Below are 21498 nucleotides of genomic sequence, written 5' to 3' on the forward strand. Positions count from 1 at the left end.
TGAGAGCCAGTCTTTAAAAAAAAAAAAGTTAAAAAATGTTTTTATTATGTTTATTTATGGGGCCATGGGTACATGCCATGGCACACATGTGGCGGTCAGAAGATAACTTTCAGGAGTTGGTTCTCTCTTTCCACCATTTGTCCTGAGGGCTGAGCTGAGGTTGTCAGGCTTGGCAGAAATACTTTTACCTGCTGAGCCATCTTGTTAGCCCTCTCAGTTTTCTTTCTTAAAGATTTTTTTCTAAATTTGTGTGTGTGTGTGTGTGTTATGTGCACATAAGTGCAAGTGCTCATGGAGGCCAAAGGACTCCAATTACTTAGAACTAGAATTAGAGATGGTTGTGTGCTCCCTCATGTGGGTGCTGGGAACCAATTTGGGCTCTTTGCAAGACCAGTACTTGTTGTTCACCGTTGAGCCATCTCTCTAGCCCTCGTTTGTTTGTTGGTTAGTTGGTTTGTTTAATGGCAAGGTGTCATTATACAGTCTATGACCTCAGACTGGGTCACCAGTCCTCCTTCCTCAGTCTCCTGAGGTAGTATTACAGGTGTTTGCCCCCACACTTGGTTAAAGTTCCTCTCCCTCCCTCTCCATCTTTCATCTCAGGCAGCCTTGAACTCTATTCCAGATTAGCCTCAAACTCACAGCCATTCTCATGCCACAACCTTCCAAGTTCAGAGATTGCAAATGTGCTACCACACTTAAGAATGAATCTTAAGAAGGCACTATTATCTGATAGAAAGAAGAACTAAATTTGTGCTAATTCTGTTTACTTTGATGTATGTTCATATTTTTAGGAAAATTTCCTTTTAGAGTTTTAGCAGACAATAGGCTTTCTGTAGAAAACCCTGTTATTTGTTAGCACTGGATGTGAGGTAGGTAGTGTTCAGTTGTCTTTTTACTCTACAGAGAATGTCCTCAAAATATATGGCTTAAAATAACAATGATATATTATTTCTCAGAATGCAGTGGTTACAGATTGAGCAGGGCTCATCTGGTCTAGACAGTCCTCTGTCCTGTTGGTGTCATTTGATAGTCAGTACATCTGATAGCTGGCTGGTGGTTGGCCTTGACCATGGTGTCCAAGAGGGTTTCCTGCTTTTTTCCCCTCAGCCCTTTGAGAGTCATCTTCTCTTCCTCTTCATATAGGATCCTTTATGTTTCTTTTTTGTGTGCTGAGATTATAGACCCATGAATGACGGGCATAGAACAGCTCAGTGGTAGACTTCCTGGGAAGAGATGGGGCACAGTAAGGAATTGTTGGTGACTGTCATTGAAGAGAACCTTTCACAGGTGGAAAAAATGAGGATAGTTGTAGAGAATCTTTGAGTCCAAGTGGTGCTGGGGGGCCAGCAGCACCATTTGTCTGTCATATTGGTGAGAAGGGGATGGGATAAGAGTGTATATATAAAGCTTTACTTTTTTCTTCTTCTCAGGTGTATTCACACCATTTGTGGTTGACAAAGATCTGTACTGATTTGACAGTTTGCTCAATCATAGTCTGTTGACACTCCCCCCCCCCCATACACATAATTTTAGAGACTTATAGCAAGCTTTCTCAAATATAGTCGGATGTTCCTTTGTGGGATCACCAGCTCCCCTATGAGGACTTAATAGTAATTATGAAAGCTTGGCCTTTAGCTTAGGCTTGTTTCCTACTAGCTCTTATAACTTAACCCATATTTTTTAATCTGTATTCTGCCACTTGGCTCGTTACCTCATCTCTGTACTGCATGTCCTGCTTTCCCTGTGTCCTGCTGGCGAATAGGCCTTTCTTCTTCCCAGAGTTCTCTCTCCCCAGAAGTCCTGCCTATTCTCTCCTGCCTAGCTATTGGCCATTCAGCTCTTTATTACACCAATCACAGCAGTACATTTTCATATAGTGTACAAATATCGCACAACATTTCCCACCTAAATGTCTAAATAAAAGGAAAGGTTTTAACTCTAATACAATAAAACTATATACAATAAGAACAATTATCAAGTAAGAATTACGTTACAATGTCCAGGCCATTTGTATTTACCAAATTTGGAGAAATTACCCTATCATCTAACCTATCTTGATGAGATCAGGGATTTTTTGTTTGTTTGTTTGTTTATTTTGTTTTTTTTTTTTCCGAGACAGTGTTTCTCTGTGTAGCTTTGCACCTTTCCTGGAACTCACTCTGTAGCCCACGCTGGCCTTGAACTCACAGAGAGCCACCTGGCTCTGGCTCCCAAGTGCTGGGATTAAAGGCGTGTGCCACCACTGCCGTCAAGATCAGGGTTTTATTCCTAAATTATCACCCTAAAAATATCTTTTTAGACCTTAAAACATCTTCTTAGATAAACAACTTAAGCTTTTGTTTTCTTTCTTCAAGACAGGGTTTCTATATGAAGCTTTGGAGCCTGTCCTGGTACTTGCTCTGTAGACCAGGCTGGCCTCAAACTCATAGAGATCTGCCTGCCTCAGCCTCCCAAGTTCTGGGATTTAAGGTGTGTGCCACCACTACCCTGCCAACTTAAGCTTTTATGTTTCTCAATCTTTTTTTTTTATTTTTTTTTTTTTGGCTTTTCGAGACAGGGTTTCTCTGTGTAGCTTTGGAGCCCGTCCTGGAACTCATTCTATAGCCCAGGCTGGCCTCGAACTCACAGAGATCCACCTGCCTCTGCCTCCCGAGTACTGGGATTAAAGGCGTGCGCCACCACCGCCCGGCCATGTTTCTCAATCTTATAAACTTTACATCTCGTTTGTATATTTCTTTTCTGAATTTGGTAACAAGGAAAACCTGTTACTATAACTATCTAGAATTAACCCCATCAAAGATCCAAGGAAGATATAATATTACCTAAGTAAGCAGGAAGTGCAGAGCAAGCAACTTCCAAACTTATAAGAAAGAATAGAAACAGCTGGCTGTCAGGACAGTCACATAGGGTTCCTCTGCAACGTTGGGGCATTCATCTTTGGCATAAAGGCCTAGAATATCTGACAGGATTTTTAGTAAAACAGAAATTTTGAAGGATTGTCCTACCTTGTCTTGGCAAAGTTTGGCAGTTGCCTTTTGTGTCCTACCTGTCCAGTTTGGATAGTAACTGTCAGCAGTGGAGGCAAGGGCAGTTTCTTGCCCAGTGGTTAACATTTGCAAAGAAAGCAAATTCCATATGGAGGTTCTTTGATGCCCACCATCCTTTTTTGAAGTAGATTGGGCTGCCAGGAGCAGACATGTCTCACTGTCACTATGTCATTAAAACATCTTAAATGCCATATTGTGTAGGCCTCTAAAGTGTTTGAAGATCACCTGTTTATCTAAAATATATCTGTTTAACCTTGAAAACATACCTAACACGACTACAAGTTTGATTATTAGATGACTAACTACTAACCTGTATTTTTAAATTATCCTAAATAGTTTTTAATAATAACTTTCAAGAACTAGAAATTTACATTATTTTTAAATGAGCTGTATAGGTACAATACCTTAAATGAATAGAAACATTCATGCGGTATAACAAAATAACCTTAAATTTGTATTAATATACAAAAATCCATACCAGTGTAAAATATTTGAGATTAGTAGTTGAATAAGCCACAGCTTCCTCACCTTGCCAATTCCTCAGGTGATCCTGTTTCCTCAGACTGGATGCCTCTTAGCTGAACTGTGCTGCTCAAAAGCCTAAAAGCTTAACCAGCTAAAGTTCCTGGTTTTCACGCCTTATATGCCTTTCTGCTTTCTGCCATCACTTCCTGGGATTAAAGGCTCATGTAACCATGCCTGGCTGTTTCCAGTGTGGCCTTGAACTCACAGAGATCCAGCTGGATCTCTGCCTTCAGAATGCTAGGATTAAAGATGTGTGTGCCACCATTTTCTGGCCTCTATTTCTATCTAGTGGCTGTTCTGTTCTCTGACCCCAGATAAGTTTATTAGGGTGCACAATATTTTGGGGAACACAATATCACCACATTTCCCCTTTGTTGTCTAAAATTAAAAAAGCTTATAACTAATACATGAAAAACTATATCCAATAAGTACAATAACTATGTACAATATATACAAGCAATAAATACTTAAACAGTGTCTACTCCATTTGCATTTGACAAATTCAGACCAAAAAATCCATTATATATATTAACAATGTCCAGTCCAGTAACACTTGATAAACTCAGACAAAAAATTTTCATTACTTATCCTATGTAAAACAAGTAGTTCCTTTTTAAAAGTAAATTATTGATTATTGAATCTTCCTTTTTATCTTATCATATCCATATTCTCTCTTTTTTCTTTCATAGTCGATTCAATAATTTACCTTTTGTCATTTTTTTATATCTTTCCCTTTTTCTTTTTAGAGTAGATTCAATGATCTATCCATTTATCCTATTATTTCTTTATCTTTCTTCTCAGAGTAGATTCAATGATCTACCTCATATCTATATTCTCTTTTTTCTTTTTTTTTTAAAACAAAAACTCTGAATCTAATCTCCTTGTTCAGCTTTTTTCCTGACCATTAATAATTAACAACTTGTAGCCGGGCGGTGGTGGCGCACGCCTTTAATCCCAGCACTCGGGAGGCAGAGCCAGGCGGATCTCTGTGAGTTCGTTCGAGGCCAGCCTGGGCTACCAAGTGAGTTCCAGGAAAGGCGCAAAGCTACACAGAGAAACCCTGTCTCGAAAAACCAAAAAAAAAAAAAAAAAAAAAAAAAAAAATTAACAACTTGTAACCAACCATCATAAACAATGACAATATCTATAAGTCATTAAACACTGGAAAAACCATCTACCCCACCTCTTGGGAATGTGGGCGTCATTTTCTTAAAATTACTTCCTGCTTTCTAGGGGGGAAGACATCTTTAGGGAATCCTGAAAAGAAAATTTTTGGGTTAATTGTCAAGTCCTGTATCATTTGTCCAATTCCTGTATAATGAGAAAGTGCAGGGCTTGTTTCAAGTTTTTTTTCAAGTAGTCTGTCAGGCTGGATCATCTCAGCTAGCCATCTCAAAATTGTCCTGAGTAGTTTGTAGTCCAAAGTCGATCTTTCCATGGTGTTAATCAGCGTAATGGCTCTATCATAGTTCATGTGGAATCATCATTGTAGTCTCCTGTCATCTTTTTGAAGATTTCAAAGTCGCTGTTAGGTGTGGTCATAGTTCCCTGTAGACCTTTTTTCTTTTTTTTTTGTGCCTCTTCTGTGGTTTGAAGCAATCACAGTCTGATAAATGTCTGTCTCTCAGAACCATGAACTTTCTTCCCTAGAAGAGAACATCTTCACAGCAATTTTTCCCCACCATTTGTCTTGCCAAACTTTTCCAAACTGACCTTTGCTGATGCTTTCTTGTAACATGATGGTCCTGGCAATTCTTCTTTGAACAAGCAGTAGTAAACCCTTCATCCCAGGTAGCAGCATCACCACAGTCACCAACCTGATGAGAAGCAGCCAACAATTTGGAGCAGCAGCTGCTGCCTCCATGGTCCCACCGCCAATGTTTGTTGCTTGGCTCCAGCCAAAGTTTCTCCTTAGCAAGCCTCCTAGGCTGGCCTCAAAGTCTTTCGTAAATTTGTACCAGGAACGTTGGGTGGCAGATGTAGCACGAACCTTAAAAGTTTATCTTATCATTCTTACACTATATCGCCCCTTTTTTTTATTTCAGAAAGAGATTGCTGAATCTAATCTCCTTTGCTCAGCTTTCTCCCTGACCAAGACCAGTAACACCTTGCAACCAAACCCCTAAACAATGACAAACATCCATAACCCATTGAATGACAAAAAATCACCCACCCCACCTCTTGGGAATGTGGGCAACTTGTTCTCTAGACTGCATTCTGTTGTCTAGGGGCAATGGCATCTTTAGGGGACCCTGAGAAAATTGCGACAATGATCAAGTCTCTGCCCCATCTCCACCCTCACCCATCCCCCAGTGCTGGGAATACCAGTGTATACTGCCATGCACTTTTAAAAATGGGTACTGGGAGGCTCTAACTCAGGCACTTTGCCAACTGAGCCACTTACCCAGCCTCATTTTTTTCTTGACCTCTGAGGAAATGAACACTAAAAATATAAAGCATACAGATTTGCAGTTGATAAAGCATAAAATAAGTGGAACATGGTTAGTGTCATATAGTGTTAAGCTAGCACATGAACTTAGAAACAGTTGTAGGTGACTTTGTCTTCCTGTGGTAATTCAATGTGTAGACTTCCGTGTCAGACTTCCTGGGTTCATTTTTTTTTTTTTTTTTTTTTTTAAACGGCTTCTCTGTGTAGCCTTGGCTGTCCTGGGACTTGCTCTGTAGACCAGGCCTGTTTTTTTTTTTCTTCCAGAGCTGAGGACTGAACCCAGGTCCTTGTGCTTGCTAGGCAAGCGCTCTACCACTGAGCTTAAATCCCCAACCTGTTTTTTTTTTTTTTTTTTGGTTTTTTTTCGAGACAGGGTTTCTCTGTGTAGCTTTGCGCCTTTCCTGGAACTCACTTGGTAGCCCAGGCTGGCCTCGAACTCACAGAGATCCGCCTGCCTCTGCCTCCCGAGTGCTGGGATTAAAGGCGTGCGCCACCACCTCCCGGCTTTTTTTTTTTTTTTTTTTTTTTTGAGACAGTTACTCATCAGCTTTTCTGGGTTCAAATTCTGAATCTTCCACTCTGGGAGTGATTCTTTGCATCTCATGTTTGGGTGGGGCTGTGGGGGTTATTAGGAAGTTCCTTTGTGAAGTACATGCTTCTAATTGAAGCATCTGAGACAGAGAGCCAGGAGGATTATAACTTGAAGGCCAACCTGAGCTACACAGTGAGCAAAAACTGTTATGCAAAGTGCTAAGATCAGAGTCTGGCACTATAAAAATGTTAGCTGTTATTTTAACTATTATGTCGTAATTTTAATTTGTCAAAAAAAAAAGACAGTGATAAAGTGTTTAATCTGAAATTGTTTTGAGCATACTGCAGTGAATCCCTTTTTTTTTTTTTTTTTTGAGACAGGGTTTTTCTGTGTAGTTTTGGTGCCTGTCCTGGATCTTGCCCTGTACACCAGGCTGGCCTCGAACTCACAGAGATCCGCCTGGCTCGTCCTTCCCAGTGCTGGGATTAAAGGTGTGCACTACCACTGCCCAGCGTGGATACTTTTTTTGTAGAATTTTATTTGTTCATTTATTTGGTATTTGAGGATCATTTAAAAATGATGTGTATGAGGATTTTTTTTTTGAGGGTTTTTGTCTATCTGTATGTATGTGTACCACACTCCTCATGCCTGGTGCCTATGGCAGTCAGAAGAGGCTATTGGATCCTCTGGAATTAGGATTACAGATGGTTGTGAGCTTCCATGTGGGTGCTGGGAACTGAACCTGGTCCTCTGGAAGAATAGCCTTCTTTCCAGCCCTTTGAGGACTGTTTATTAGTTTGATATCCCCTCAACTCCAGCCAGGAACTTGATGTGGAGACTGGGCTGATCTCCGATTAACAGAAATCTGCTGACCACTGCCTCCTGAGTGAGTGCTGAGATTAGATAGGTGCCACCACACTCAGCAGAATTTTTACATTCCTACACTGGGAGTTAAATTTAGGCCATCTGGGTGAATCCAAGGAACCTAATAGCTAGACCATGTGGGAGACATTTTATTAACTAGGGAGATCAGCTGTAAACCCCAGCAGCTTTCAAGAGGAGGCAAAAGGAGAAGAAGTAGTCATGCTTTTGGAGTCCAGGAAAGCTGGCCAGGAGAGGGCTGTAAGGAGCTGTACTGGGGGAGGAGTCTTTAGAGAAAATGTGAGAATATCCAGTTTCGGGGCAAGTCTGCTAACAATTTTGCATCTGCATATGTGTGCACATGATCCCTCCCCACACACATACTCACACAAATAAATAAAGTAAATAAAAAATCTTAAGAAAGGCATTAGGTGTTACATTTTTTTTGAATTAGAACTCAGAGAAGCCAGTTTGTTTTTTTTGAAACAGGGTCTCACTCTAGGTCTGGCTATCCTTGAACTCACTATATAGACAAGGCAGGCCTCAAACTCAGATCCGCCTGCCTCTGCCCTTGAAATAGTGAATCAAAGGTATGCACCAGTATGCCTGGCTGTATTGTTTATTTATTCATTTTTTTTTTTTTTTGATTTTTCGAGAAAGGGTTTCTCTGTGTAGCTTTGCGCCTTTCCTGGATCTCGCTCTGTAGCCCAGGCTGGCCCAGAACTCACTGTGTAGCCAGGCCATCCTCTAGCTTGTAATCTCTCTCCTCAGTGCTAGGATGACAGATATGAGACATCGTACCTAGCTTAGAATTTGTTTTAAATTTAATTTGCTTTACAGGACCTTATGATCTAAAATTATTTTGTTACATACATTAAGATTTATGCTTTATTCTTCATTACAGAATGGGGCTGTTGCTCTACCGCAAACATTAGAAGTATGTAATAGTGAACAGTTATTACCTGGTAAATCCTGATGGTAATTCCATAATGTATACTACTGCTAATAATTAAATTCTTATGAATGAGGAAACTAAGGTACAGGGAGGTTAAGTAATTTTATTCTGAGAGATCAGGAAACTTTTGTATGCTAAGAAAATGATGGGGTAGGGTGTGTTACACATTCACACTTGAACACTGGTAAAACTGAGGCGAGAGGATTGCAAATCAAACTAGCCTGGCTGCATAGGAAATAAATGATGGAGAAATGGAGTTGGGCTAGTTTTTCTGAGACAGGGTGTCATGAGACACAGGCTGATCTCAACCTCATTGTTGTAGCTGAGGATGACCTTAAACTCCTGATTCTTCTGATCTTAATTCCCAAGTACCCTAGAAATTCTCTGTGTAACAGCTCTGGCTGTCCTGAACTCTTTGTAAACCAGGCTGGCCTCTGCCTCCCAACTGCTGGGATTGAAGGGCTGCTCCCCACCCCTTTTTTCCCCCAGTGCTGACTTCATTTGCAGCAGGAAAAGTTTAATAACATTGAGCTAACCACACCCCCACCTCTAGAACTGGGATTTAATCAACTTCTGTGGTTGTCGATGTGTCGGCCTGCCTATCTATCTATCTATCTGTCTGTCTGTCTATCTATCTATCTATCTATTTATCCATCTATCATCCATCTATCTGTCTATCTATCTATCTATCTATCTATCTATCTATCTGTCTATCTATCTGGTTATACTGTACTGTCCCTATCTTAGAAATTATGACTAAAAAACATTACATATAACTTCTCCATCTAGATTCAATCACAGTTAGTACTTTGTCACATCCTAGAATATCTTCTAGTAGTCAACACAGAGTAGAAACACAGTTCATGATAACAATTTTCCTGCTTCTGGGTAAGTTTGCTTTCAGAATTTGCTACTTGTTTACTTGTTTATAGTTTTGATTTATGGTGTTTCCCAAAATCCCCCCCCCCTCCAAATTTAGTCTAGCGTAAGAGACTGGCAAGAGCTGTATTGGAGATGGGTTTTACTAGGGGTTTGGTGCTTGCTTCTTAGTTTTTGGTTCTATACAGTGTCGTTTTGAATTGTCCTAGAGTGTTCCTTATAGTAAGGTCCTGTTGATGAAAACAAAGCTTCCAATTATAGAAAAACTTGTGTGTAGAAACTCCACCCACATGGTGTTTCTGTAAAGCACTAGGCCACTTTTAGGCCTCTAATTAAAGACTTGACATTTTGTAGTTAATTTTCCAGTTGTTGGGAGAACTTTAGTTATGCAAGTGATCTTAGGTTTATTTAAAGAATTTTTTAAATTTATCTTTCTTTTGATGGTACTGGACATCAACTCACAGCTTTATGAATGTCTACACAGTTACTGTACCACTGAGCTATATAACCAGCTCAAGATTTAAAATGAAATTTATGATTATTTTATTATTATTATTATTTGTATGTTATCTCTGTGAGCATATGATGCGCGCACATACGCACGCGCACACACACACACACACACACACACACACACACACACACACACACCCCAGTGGAGGCCAGAAAGACATCAGAGTACCTAGACCAGTGATTCTCAACCTGTAAGTCTCCATCCTTTGGGGGATGTCAAACAACCCATTTACATGGGTCGCCTAAGACCATGGAAAACACAGAATTTTACATTACAGTTCATGATAGTAGCAAAATTAGAGTTTTGAGGTAGCAACAAAAATAATTTTATGGTTGGAGAGGTCATCACAACATGAGGAATTGTATTAAAGGGTCCTATCATTAAGAAGGTTGAGAACCACTGCCCTACAGTTTGAATTATAGGCAGTTGTGAGAAGCCCCATGTAGGTGCTGGTAACTGAACATAGATTCTCTGAAAGAGCAGGAAGTGCTCTTAACTTTGGGGTCATCTCTCTCTATCCCTTCCCCATTTTCCTTTTTTTCCCCCCAGTATTTCTTTTTTTTAAAGATCTGATCTTCTTTAGTCTTAAGGACTTTCAGTCCATCAGCCTCTGTCTCTTGAGTTCTAGAATTACAGATGTTTGCCATCCATCATGCCTGCCTCTAGCATTTTTTTGTTTTTCGAGACAGGGTTTCTCTGTATAGCCCTGGCTGTCCTGGAACTCGCTCTGCAGACCAGGCTGGCCTCGAACTCAGAGATTCAACTGCCTCTGCCTCCTGAGTGCTGGAATTATAGGCGTGTGCCACCACTGCCAGGCTAGCTCTAGGGGTTTTAATTACTTATATTAAAATTTTTTATGTAAATGAACTTTTTGTCTTTATATTTGTCTGTGCATCTTGTGTGTACAGCCTGAGGATGTCAGAAAAAGACATTGAATTCCCTGGAACTGGAGTTGCAGATAGTTGTGAGCTGCCATGTAGGTGCTAGTAGTTGAACCCAGGTCCTCTGGAAGTGCAGCTGGTACTCTCAAGCACTGAACCATTTCTCCATCCTAGATTTATAATTTTTATTACATTTATGTTAAAATGTATTTTATGCATTGTGCATATGCTTGCACATGTGAGTACTATAGCACATATGTAAAGTTCAGAGGACAGCTTTTGTGAGTTGGTTCTCTCTGCTATGCTGGTCCTAGGGATGAACTCGGGCTGTCAGACTTGGCAGGAGTACCACTATCTGCTGAGCCATCTCACCAGTCCCAGGGTACTGATTATTATTTTTTTCCCAAGAGGTAAATCTTAGATTAAAACCTATATATTACTGAATATGTGCCAGTATTTCATGGCTGATTTTAGTCTTAGATTTTTTTGTCTTTATGTACACATTCAAGTGACAGATACATAACAGTTAAATAAATGAGGAAATTGAACTCTGTTAACAGCTAAGCAGGGGGCTGGGGATGCATGCAGCTCAGTTGGTAGAGAGTTTGCCTAACGTGCATGAAATTCTTCCCTAGGTTTAACTCCTAGCACTGAAAACTGGGTATGCTGGTACACTGGGGAGGTGGAGGCAGGAGGATCAGAAGTTTAAGAGTGATCAGAAGTTTAAGATCACTCTTAAACTTCTACATAGGGAGCTGGGGGGAGGTTTTTGCAAACGACTGAAGAGGTCTTAATTTTCTTTTTTTTTTTTTTTTTTTTTTTTTTGGTTTTTTCGAGACAGGGTTTCTCTGTGTAGCTTTGCGCCTTTCCTGGAGCTCACTTGGTAGCCCAGGCTGGCCTCGAACTCACAAAGATCCGCCTGCCTCTGCCTCCCGAGTGCTGGGATTAAAGGCGTGCGCCACCACGCCCGGCTGAGGTCTTAATTTTCTGAATCACAGTCCCCAAATGCTATGAGACAAGATCAACTTGTCAGATGGCTCAGCAGTTAAGAGGACATACTACTCTAGCTTATGGCTTGATCATAGTTCTGAGTACCTGTGTGCTCACAGGAGGACCCATAACCTCCTGCTTCAGCTCCAAGCAAACTACCTCCAGATGATTTGATGATCCGATGTTCCCTCCTGGACTCCACTGGTAACCACACTTACTTGTGTGCACAATCCTGCGTGTGCACACAAGTAAGTTTGGTTACCAGTGGGTTTAGTTGGCCTTATTGTTTAGTGAGGGGAACCATAGTGAACTCAGGAGGATTCGCTAATACTGACAACCTTAACAGCAGTGAAATGTAACACTTCCACAGCTCTTTACTTAACTGGAGCCTTACAACAGTCTTATAAAGAAGAGAAGGAGGACCCAAAGGAGTTGAGTGACTTATCCAAAGTCTTCTTTTTCCCTCTCTGTGTCTGGTGGGCGGTTGGTTGGTTGGTTGGTTGGTTGGTTTGAAAGAGTCTCAAGGAGTAGCTCTGTCTGCCTTGAAATTAGGTATTCTGGCTAAGTTGACCTCTTGTTTTTTGTTTTGTTTTGTTTTTGAAACAGGGTTTCTCTGAGTAGCCCTGGCTATCCTGGAACTCTCTCTGTAGAACAGGCTGGCCTGGAACTCACAGAGATCCACCTGTCTCTGCCTCCTGAGAGCTAAAATTAAAGGCATGCGCCACCACCGACCAGCACCCAGAATCTTAACTAAAAGGTAGAAGAAAATCGTTGGCATAGATGATCAGATTGCAAGAAGAACCTGTAACTTTTAGTTTCTAGTGAGTTGTGTCATACTTTAGATGACTTTGTTTAGAGTAGTTAAATATAATTACATAGTAGATATCAAATCTGTGAAGGTGATTCCCCTCACTTTATCTTTTTGGAGTGATTAGTTTTATTAGGTAAATGGGGTGGAATCTTGGCATTGATTTTGTATAGATATCTTTTTCATGTCCTTTTTCTTCTACATGTTTATGGCTTTTTATGATTAAGTACTTATTTGGGGGACTTCACAGTGGCATCAGAGACTATTCTAAGCTTTCTGTGTCCATGGAACTTGCCTCTTCTTCCTTTTTAAAAACAGGAATGAAAAGCACTTGACTGACACTTCCTCCTTAGCCACAGGCCTATCTGACTTTAGTTTAATTTGACTTCTTTTGGTTATATGGGATGCAGCAAAATCTAGCATATGGCTGTTAAGATCATATCAGGAGGGGCCATGGCATGGTGGAGCATGCCACTATCTAAGCACTTGGGAGACAGAGTGGTAGGCAGATTATCTGTGAGTTCAAGGCCAGCCTGGTTTGCAAAGGGAGTTCCAGGCCAGCCTGGTTTGCAAAGGGAGTTCCAGGCCAGCTGGGGTTATACAGTGAGACTCTGCTTCAAACAAAACCAGCCAAAAAAAAAAAAAATAAAAGTGAAATATCCATTTTCTTTTAAACAATAGTAAATGTAAAAGAGAGAGATGCAATTGTTTTGGTGCCTCTAAGTTCTGTCCACCAGTCAGTCAAATTGTTGCTGGTTTGAACTCTTGAGTTTAGGTCCCTGGAAACTGATAGACATGCTTTTTGATAATTTTTTATTTTTATTTTTTCCTGGAGAGGATTTCTTTACATAGCTCTAGCTGTCCTGGAACTCACTGTAGATCAGGCTGACTTTGAATTCAGATCAGCCTGCCTCTCCCACCACTCCCTGGCCTTTTTAGTAATCTTGATGTTGATATTTGTAAGAACCTCCTTCTTTTTTTGATTCCTGTAGGAACTTAATGTTATATCACAGTTTTTTTTTTGATTATACAATATTTGTAACTTGTACTTTGTTTTTCTGTTTGAGTTATAGGAGGACAGAAAGGCAGATTTTTAATTTTTTATTATTACTTTTTAAATTTATTTTCTATTTTGTGTTCATTGATGTTTTGCCTGCATGTATGTCTGTGTGAAGGTGTCAGAAGCCCTAGAACTGGAATTACAGACAATTGTGAACTGACATGTGGGTTCTGGGAATTGAACCTGGGTCTTCTGGAAAGCAGCCAGTGTTCTTAACTGCTGAGCCATCTCTCCAGCCTCTTTATTTTATTTTTTAAAAATGAGCCTGGACTAGTGAGGTTGCTCAAGGGGTAAAGGTACTTGCTGCCTAATGACTTAAATTCGGTTCCTGGAACCCTCTTGGTGAAAAGAGAGAACTGACTCCTGTAGGTTATCCTGTGACTTGGTGTGTGCTCCCTCTGCCCATACACACACACACACACACACACACACACACACACACACACACACACACACACTCACTCACTCACTCACACCAAGCAAATAAATGGGACTGCTCCTACTGTTTCTACCATTTGTTGTGAGATTATAAATGACTTAAATGTACTTTAGGTTGCATTGTTAGGTCAAAGGATTTTCAAAGTTTTCCTCTGAAGCTCTCTATATTAGGTAGAAGAATTATACTTTCAGTACAGAGTTAAGGTGAACTAATAGGAACTGTTTTTTCTTGTACCTTCCTGGTTAGTAATAAAAGGTAAGAAATGCTTCAAGTATTTGTTAGTTTGAACAAAAGGAAGCCTGGAGCAGGTTCACACCTAAAATTTTGTTTCTAATCTGAGTTGAACAGGTCACCAAAGAGATCAGCCTAGCTACTCTGGAGGCCTGCTACTCTGTGTTAACATTTTCACTGTGTACTTATTTATGTGTTGGTGAGGAGAGGCTTGGGTGTGTGGTACAGTACTTGTCAAGCAAACTCAGGGTCCTGAGTTCAAGCCCCAGCACCCAAACACAGCAAAGCAAGCAAAACAAAGCACAGTAAGAATTATAGCATGAGAATGAATCAAAGGTTTCTCTGTGTAGTTTTGGTGCTTGTCCTGGATCTCACTCTATAGACCACCAGGCTGGCCTTGAACTCACAGAGATCCACCTATCTCTGCCTCCTGAGTGCTGGGACTAAAGGTGTGCGCCACCACCGCCGCCTGGCTCTACTTTTATTTTAAGACAAGGTCTTGCTCTACAGCTCAGGATGTCATGGAATTTGTCATGTAGCCTGGTCTGGCTTCAAAGCCTTGATCATCTTGTCTGACTATATGGGCCTAGGAAATTGGGGCTTGCCTTACTCTAGATTCTTTCTGACCTTATCCGTTTTAATACTCTAGAAAGAAAACTCTTTCAGCACAAGCTATAAATATTTTTCCTTATGTCTGTATTTGATGCATCTATTTGTGTGCTTTTTAGATCGCAGCTTTTTGAGAAATGGAAGGAGGAAGTTATTGTTTGACTCTTATAATAATCAGTTACTTTCTCCTTTGTCTTAGTTTTAAAAGTTTTTATTTTGTGCTTGTGTATGTGCAGAAGTCAGGGAACAACTTTCTGGGGTTGTTTTTTTCCTTCTACCTTTACAGTGGTTATGGGGGTCAAACTCGGTCTCTGTGACAAGTACCTTTACCTGCTGAGCCATCTTGCCACCTTCCCCACCCCACTTGGTTTTTCCAGACAGAGAGTTTCTCTGTGAAATTGTCCTAGAACTCACTCTGTAGACCAGGCTGGCCTGTAAAACTCACAGAGATCCACCTGGCTCTACCTTCTGAGTACTGTGATTTAAGGAGTGTGCCACCACTGCCTGGTTCACCCTCCTCTCTTTTTATTTTAAGACAAGGCCTTGTTCTGCAGCTCAGGATGTCTTGGAACTTTTCATGTAGCCTGGTCTGCCTTCAAAGCCTTGATCATCTTGTCTCAGCCTCACAAGTGCTCTGATTATAGGTTTGTGTAACCATGACCCACTCTGACAGTTACTACTTTTGCAATTTAAAAGGCAAAAAGAAGCCAGGCATAGTGCCTTATGTCTGAAATCCCAGTATTTGGAGGTAGAGACACTTGGAACAGGAGATTAAAGCCAATTTGGGCTATATAAACCTAGTCTTAAAAACTGAAGTAGAGGGCGGTGGTGGTGCTCACCTTTAATCCCAGCACTCAGGAGGCAGAGCCTGGTGGATCTCTATGAGTTCGAGACCAGCCTGGGCTACAGAGTGAATTATAGGACAGGCTTCAAAGCTACACAGAGAAACCCTGTCTCGAATAACAACAACAACAGCAGCAACAACAACAACAACAAAAAGTTACATTAAGCTGTCACTCAGAAACAACCATTGTATTTTTTAATCTTTCCCCCTCCTTTCTTTCCCTCCCCTCCTCTCTCATTCTTTCTTTTCAGTGCTAAAGATAAAACCAAGGGCTTTAGAAATGCTAGGCCACCATTCTGCCACTGAACTACACAACAGTCCCCACCACAGTTCTTCTGTATAATTTTTTGTCTAAGTCAGTGTGCCCTGACTTTCCAAAGTATTTTAAGATATTACCGATTTTTTTTTTAATAGTGCTAGAAATTGAAAACAGGGTCTCATGCTAAACAGGAGTTCTACTACTGAGCTATACCCCAGCCTAGTTATTTATGCTTATTATGTATATGTGGTATATGTATGTGTATATGTTCATGTTTGTCTTAGTCTCTGTTCTATTGCTGTGAAGAGACACATGACCAAGACAACTTATAAAAGAAAGCATTCAGTTGGAGGCTTGCTTATAGCTTCAGAGTGTGAGTTTATGACCGTCATGGTGGGGAGCGTGGCACCAGGCAGAGTTTACATCTGATTTACAACACAAGGTAGAGAGAGAGACAGAGAGAATGAGTGCACATGCCCCTGGGCCTAGAATTTTGAAAACTCAGTGCTCACTACCAGTGACACATCCTTCTTCAACAAGGCTGCACCTAATTCTTCCCAAAAATAGTTCTACTGACTAGGGACCATGCATTCAAATATATAAGCCTGTGGGGCTCACTCTCATTCAAACCAGGGGTAGATGCTAGGCATTGTTTTCAGTTGCTCTCCACCTTATTTTTTGATACAAGGCCTCTCATTGAATCTGGAGCTCACTGATTTTACTAGGCCAGCAGACTCCAGGAATCTACTTGTCTCCACTTCCCAGTGCTAGGATGCAGGCAGTATACTGCTGTGCTTGGCTTTTTACCTGGGCTCTGGGGATCTGAACTAAATGCTTGGGCAGCAAGCCCTGTACCCACTGAGCCATCTCCCTAGCTGTTTATTTTTTGTTGTGCTGGGAGCCCAGGGCCTGTACCACTGGCCCTACTCATAACCCCACATTTTGTTTTTAAGCAGAGTTTTTAGGCATTTTTATTAAGAGCACAGTTTTTTTTTTCTGCCTTATAAAAGAATATGAATGGAATAAATTTGGTAGAAATGTCCAGTTTTTCATATGTAAAGTAGAGCTATAGGAGGAATATGACAAGATGGAATATTTTTGAAAGAAAAATTCCGGAAGTCCCCTTTCTTGGCAACCACAGTTAAATAGGAAAATAACACTTTCTCCTTTGAGCTAGAATTGTATTGGCAATGGAAGCTTCTCGGGTGCAGAATAGGCATTATTTGGCATTATTCTTCATTCCTTAGATTTCCATGAGGACAACTGACAAGGACTTGAATGGCCTCATTTTAGCTGCTTCTGTGTGTGGAGCTATTATTTGCTCCTTCAGTTCTGGTCCCTGGTGTGACGGTGGCTCCTGAGCACCATGAAGGTTGTCCCAGAGAAGAATGCTGTCCGGATCCTCTGGGGCCGAGAACGGGGCACTCGTGCCATGGGTGCTCAGCGACTTCTGCAGGAGCTGGTGGAAGATAAGACTCGATGGATGAAATGGGAGGGCAAGGTAAGAAACCAGGGCTTTTGACACAGGATTTATGGGGAGGACAAGAAAGTGGTACCTTAGAGTAGATTAATGGCAGAGAGTGAGAATGTAATTTATCTTGTTTATGAGACTTTATAGCTAGTTTGGGGAGATGGTTTATAATGTGAAAGCTAAGACTAGAAATATTTTTTCTTGTAGAGTAGATATTTTTTCTGAATTTAGGTTTATCTTGATTTATAACTTGATCATTGTCTTCATAATTTTACTCTGTACTGTGGTACTAATTTAGAATGGCTTCTGTCAGAGTAAGCTCTACTTTATAAATCATGCTATCTCTGTGTGTATGTGTTTGTTTATTTATTTATTTATTTATTTATTTATTTATTTATTTATTTATTTATTTATTTATTTTCTCCTAGAGAGTAGAACTGCCTGATAGTCCACGCTCAACCTTCTTACTGGCCTTCAGCCCAGACAGGTACCTAATACTTAGCTATAGCTTAAGATTTGTGATTACATGGCTTTCTGTACTCTTGGCTTAGCTTGATCATCCAGGTTAATCCCTAGAGATTCTCTGAAGCACTGGATGGCTATGAAGGTCTGTTTATATGTGTATATACATATATATGTATATAAATGGGACATCCGTGCCATGGGTGCTCAGGTGCTTATTTGCCATTGGATATATATATGTGTGTGTGTGTGTGTGTGTGTGTATGTGTATATGTATATGCACACACACATATACATATATATGAAATGGAAAGAAAGTAGACAAATAATGCCAACCAGAAGAATAATGAGAATGATAAAGAAAATAGTGAAAGTCAAGGTACAAAACTCAGCCAGGTTCTCAGTAAAATTGCTTTGCCTGACTGATAGAGACTAGCAATGGCATGATGGATTTCTGAGATGGAAAAATTATTCTTTGAAGGCACTATGTGTCATTTGGAGACAGTGTGGAGAAACCAGAAGCCTTTAAGGATCGGAATATTTCTGTTGTGTATAGATAAACGCCTAACAGGCATATCTTAATTTTTTTCATTTGTAGATAGGGAATAATATCAGTTTTTTGTTGTCTAAAGCTGGTAAAATTTGTTTCCCTGCTACATGTTTCTTAATTATGCCTACATTTTGATTCTCTAGGACTCTCTTGGCATCCACACATGTGAACCATAACATCTATATTACAGAGGTTAAGACTGGCAAGTGTGTTCACTCTCTGATTGGACACCGCCGTACTCCATGGTGTGTCACTTTTCATCCCACCATCTCAGGCCTTATTGCTTCTGGCTGCCTAGATGGGGAAGTTAGGATTTGGGATTTACATGTAAGTATTTTCTTAGGTGCTTTTTTTCTTTGGTATTCTAAACACAGGTACTTATTTGCCATTGGATTCTTAATTCTGGCTGAGAAACTAACCACATTCTTGGGACTTAATCCTGAGGATCTAGTAGTCATTACATACTTGATGGATGGACATACTAGTTCATACTTCTCCATTATAGACATATATAACATATTAAACTTTTCTTCTACCTGTTTTATTTAACATTGTATAGGAGGAGGCTCTAAAATGAGTTCAGTATGGACTTTTGTCCACAATGTCTTAGAGTACTCTACTCAGGATCATCAAAGTAAGATGCTGCTTGTCTCAGTGACTGGCTAGTGGGTTGCTCTGCACTATATTTGTACCAAGATGGTCTTTTCACACTGAGTAGAGGCTTTATAATTAACTTGAAGATAGTAATATTTGTCTTATAAATTATTGGCACTGCTATATTGCTGTTCTTATACATTATTTTATAGCGGATATGTTTAAAGTAAGCCCTATAAGAACTAATTTTATCTTAAATGGAAATTTATTTATTTTAGACACAGGGTCTTGCTATACAACTCTGGCTGGTCTGGAACTCACTATGTAGACCATGCCACCCTCAAACTCACCAAGATCCACATGCTTCTGCTTCCTGAGTGCTGGGATTAAAGTCATGCACCACTGTGCTCTAATATATAGCTGCAAATGGAGATAGGCCCTAGGGATCAAACCCAGGGCTTCATACATGTAAAGCATGTGCTCTACCACTGAGCTATATAACCCCATATAGGACTTTTTCCCTTTTTCTTTCCCTTCCTCCTTTCTCCTCTTTCTCCCCCTTTCTTTCTCTCATTCTCTCTTTCTTTATTTTGAGACAAGGTGTCATTATATAGTCCAGGCTGGCCTGAAACTCACTTTGTAGAACAGGCTGCCCTCTGTTGTGGCAGTCTTCTTGTCTTAGCTTCCTAAGTGCTGGAATTATTGGTGTGAGTCATCATACTTAGCTCTTCAGTGTAATTTTCTTGAAGTGGACTTCCCAGTCTGTTGGCAGTTGATAATCAGAGAATACTTGGGATTGGTTCATTTGCAGGGTGGCAGTGAAAGTTGGTTCACAGATAGCAACAATGCCATAGCGTCCTTGGCTTTCCATCCTACGGCTCAGCTTCTACTGATTGCCACTGCCAATGAGATCCACTTCTGGGATTGGAGTCGACGGGAGCCCTTTGCTGTGGTGAAGACAGCTAGTGAGATGGAACGCGTCCGGTGAGTGTTGTGTTCTATCAACTATGTTAGGCACCAGACTGGATTGATAGAACATTTATAACTTCTGCCATTTTAGAAGACAGATTGTTTATCCCCACTTCGGGAAGTCATTAGACTTCTTCAGGGTAGTTTATTATCACCATTAGCCCAGAAGCAGTTCCTTTTGTTTATTGCCTGCCCTTTATTGGACTTATCTTGTGGTCTCTATAAATCAGGTTCATTAAGGTACAATCTCACTTAGGTTCAGAGCTGTCTGCACTTGGGTTACCCTTAGGGAACACTGTAAAAAATATATGGGTGATTTTTAGATAGCTTGGTGGCTGATTTTTCATGATTGGCTCTTTATATTTATCAAATTACAAAGTAGAGATATAAACATTTATTAAATCTGCTAACTATACTTATTTAGCTTTTAAGATCAAAACACACTTTGTGGCTGCAGGTGTGGTGGCACACATCTGTAATCTCAGGATTCTGGTATTTAAGGTAGGCATATCATGAGTTCATAGCCAGTTTGGGCTACATAGGGAGTGTCAGACCTTCCTGGACTAGTTAGCAAGACCCTGTCTCAAAAACAAAATACCAGGCTGGGTGTAGTGGCATATACCTTTAATTCCAATACTTGGGAGGCAGAGGCAGGTGGTGGATCTCTGTGAGTTCAAGGCCAGCCTGGTCTACCTAGCAAGTTCCAGGATAACCAGAGTTACATAGTGAGACCCTGTCTTGAAAAACAGTAACAAACACAACCTCCCCCCTCCCCCCAAATACCAAAACCACAATTGAGCTGAGGATCTTGCCTATTACATATATGGCCTTGGATTCAATTCTCAGCACTACAAAAACAAGACATGTATTGTCTAAATTAGACCTGATACATTGTTTTCTTTGGGAGCTTTTGACAGTGTTATGGCTAGATATAGGCTGATTTTCTGGCATCTAGCCTTATCACTTGATACTTGATACACTTGATACACTTTATTATCACCAGAGTGCTCACGTTTTGGCCAATGTAACAGTTGTGTGAAGGGAGACCTGAATCTGTGTGGCAGCATTCTGATTTACCATTTCAATGGGCTCTTACCTGTTGAACTGTAGCTAGAGTTTTCCTGGTCCTGCCTTGCCCACAGTCAGGACAAGTCTCTCACCCACCAGTCCCGTAGCTGCTCAGACCCAACCAAGTAAACACACAGAGACTTATATTACTTATAAACTGTATGGCTGTGGCAGGCTTCTTGCTAACTGTTCTTATATCTTAAATTAACCCATTTCTATTAATCTATAAGTTGCCACATGGCTCGTGGCTTACCGATATCTTAACATCTGCTTTTCCTCGTGGTGGTTGGCAGCGTCTCTTCCTGCCTCAGCCTTCCACTTCCCAGAATTCTCCTCTTTCCTTGTCCTGCCTATACTTCCTGCCTGGCTACTGGTCAATCAGCACTTTATTTATCAGTCAGTCATCCACAGCATTGAACAGAGATATATTTAATGTAGCTGCTTACTGTATTGCAAGCCTGGGTGTTTTTCAAAACTGAAATCATGGCTTGAAGATGT

General features: G+C 40.6%; 1 protein-coding gene across 15 annotated transcripts in view; it reads left to right on the top strand.

The window, feature by feature from the left end:
* The window catches only part of Ambra1 (autophagy and beclin 1 regulator 1), a 213024-nt gene that overhangs the window by 28902 nt on the left and 162624 nt on the right, over window positions 1–21498 (top strand). For all 15 annotated transcript variants that reach the window (XM_016002829.3, XM_076570035.1, XM_076570034.1 and 12 more), the window contains 4 exons: window positions 17134–17387; window positions 17786–17844; window positions 18513–18696; window positions 19775–19947. In XM_016002829.3, the coding sequence (XP_015858315.1) occupies window positions 17253–17387; window positions 17786–17844; window positions 18513–18696; window positions 19775–19947 (551 nt within the window). In that variant the 5' untranslated portion in view covers window positions 17134–17252. The remainder of the gene's footprint in view (window positions 1–17133; window positions 17388–17785; window positions 17845–18512; window positions 18697–19774; window positions 19948–21498) is intronic.

Source organism: Peromyscus maniculatus, chromosome 4 (assembly GCF_049852395.1).
Source record: "Peromyscus maniculatus bairdii isolate BWxNUB_F1_BW_parent chromosome 4, HU_Pman_BW_mat_3.1, whole genome shotgun sequence".
NCBI classification, from domain to species: domain Eukaryota; kingdom Metazoa; phylum Chordata; class Mammalia; order Rodentia; family Cricetidae; genus Peromyscus; species Peromyscus maniculatus.